Here is a 1,557-nt window from a genome sequence, read left to right on the forward strand (position 1 = left end):
AAAAAATAAAATAAAATAAAAATACTTTAAGGGTCTTCCTTTGAAAGACTTTTTCTTCCTTCTCCTTTTTGTTTCTCTTTCACATTTTTTGTATTGAGCCAATATGACTACTGTAATGGAGGGGAACCCTTTATTTGTAGTTAGCTGGTGATAGGCTTTATTTTACAAGTTGGCCCCATTACCAGATGGCACGTCTGACTGTCGTCTCATAGAAGCCTCAGCTGAAGGTCACAGAGAAGCCAGGGTGGGGTTCCCAGTGGAGCAGCTTCCTGGGGTGGTTGCTCCTCTTTCATTCTTCTCTGTCTCTGTAGCTGAGAATCCTGTGGAGGAGACCATCGCAGCCCACAGCCCAGCGGGATCAGAGCCTCACTTACCAGTATAAGATACAGGATAGAAGCGTGTCCTTTTTTGCCAAAGGAATGTCTCCTGCTGTTCTGTGACCTGATTTGGGAGCAGCTGAAGCTACGTAGGACTGTGTTTGGACGTGGAAGATAGAGCAACCTTGCAGGAATGGGTCTTTCTCCTCTGTAGTAGTATTTCAGGCTGGACCGGTGACTCCACTGTGACCAAGGAGGGTTGAGTGCCGCAGTGATGGCATACCTTGGCTGTCCTGGGCCCTGTTCAGAAAACACAAGGGACCACGATCCTGCCTCTGCTGAGAGAGAGGCTGGATGCTAGACCCAAGTGAAAGGGGTCCCTCGGAGCCTTTGTTTAAATATGCCTTAGCCCAGCTGCCCATTTTTGGTTGACATGCCTTTCAGAGCCAGAGAGGGTATAAATGTGCCAGCCAGGAGATGGCACCAGATAGCAGGTGTGCAAGGTGACAACTAGGATAATCATGGCTAGAATAAAGTAAGTTTCCACACTGGGGCTTCCTGTGGGTTGTCTTGTTCAATTTCCATCCTGGAAAGGTACTTCCCCTTTGCCTATGAGTCCAGCGAGGAAACACACCTGGAGAGGTTTGGAAGCACACAGGCTGCACAGCAGGCTGTAAGTAACTGCGCCTCACTCCAGAGTCCACACTTGCTGACTGATAGTCATGCAACCCAGAGGCCGGCTCCCCACCCAAAGGTGGGGACTTTTCGCTTCTCCAGTTTCTGTGGTGCCTTGCCTTTATGCCAACAAATCCTAGCCATTAAGGGCCTGGCACCAGGGCCTTAGCCACATGAGACCCTGTGTAGGCGCAGGTGTGTATGGCCTTGGTGAGAGGGGTAAGGGATGTTCTTGCTGCCAGACAGATCGGGCCTTGGTGAGGAGCTGGTGCCTCCCTCACCTGTGAAGACTGCAGGAAGTGAGCTCTTGTCCCCGCATCCTGTAGGTGACAACTAGTCCCACTCAGCCCCTCAGTTGAGGTCACCTCAGAGTAGGCACTAGGTGTATTCTAGTAAAATGGGTGTTTTTTTGGTATATAAATTATACTACAATGAATTTTATCTTAAAGAAAATGAAAAAATAATACTATTTTTGCTATATACTGAGGAACTTACATAGCTGTTATTTTCTTTTCTGTTTTTTTTTTTTTTTGAGACAGAGTCTTGCTCTGTCGCCCAGGCAGGA

The 1,557-nt window shown here is 48.0% G+C and overlaps 1 protein-coding gene across 2 annotated transcripts in view; it reads left to right on the plus strand.

The window, feature by feature from the left end:
• Positions 1 to 869, plus strand: part of ELP6 (elongator acetyltransferase complex subunit 6) — a 24,983-nt gene extending 24,114 nt beyond the window's left edge. The window contains exon 7 of one of the 2 annotated variants that reach the window (XM_011939204.1): positions 312 to 869. In XM_011939204.1, coding sequence (XP_011794594.1) covers positions 312 to 440 — 129 coding nt within the window. In that variant the 3' untranslated portion in view covers positions 441 to 869. The remainder of the gene's footprint in view (positions 1 to 311) is intronic. The other variant, XM_011939205.1, reaches the window with a different exon arrangement.
• Positions 870 to 1,557: the final 688 nt, after the last annotated feature.

Source organism: Colobus angolensis, unplaced genomic scaffold, assembly GCF_000951035.1.
Source record: "Colobus angolensis palliatus isolate OR3802 unplaced genomic scaffold, Cang.pa_1.0 Scaffold18, whole genome shotgun sequence".
Lineage (NCBI taxonomy): Eukaryota > Metazoa > Chordata > Mammalia > Primates > Cercopithecidae > Colobus > Colobus angolensis.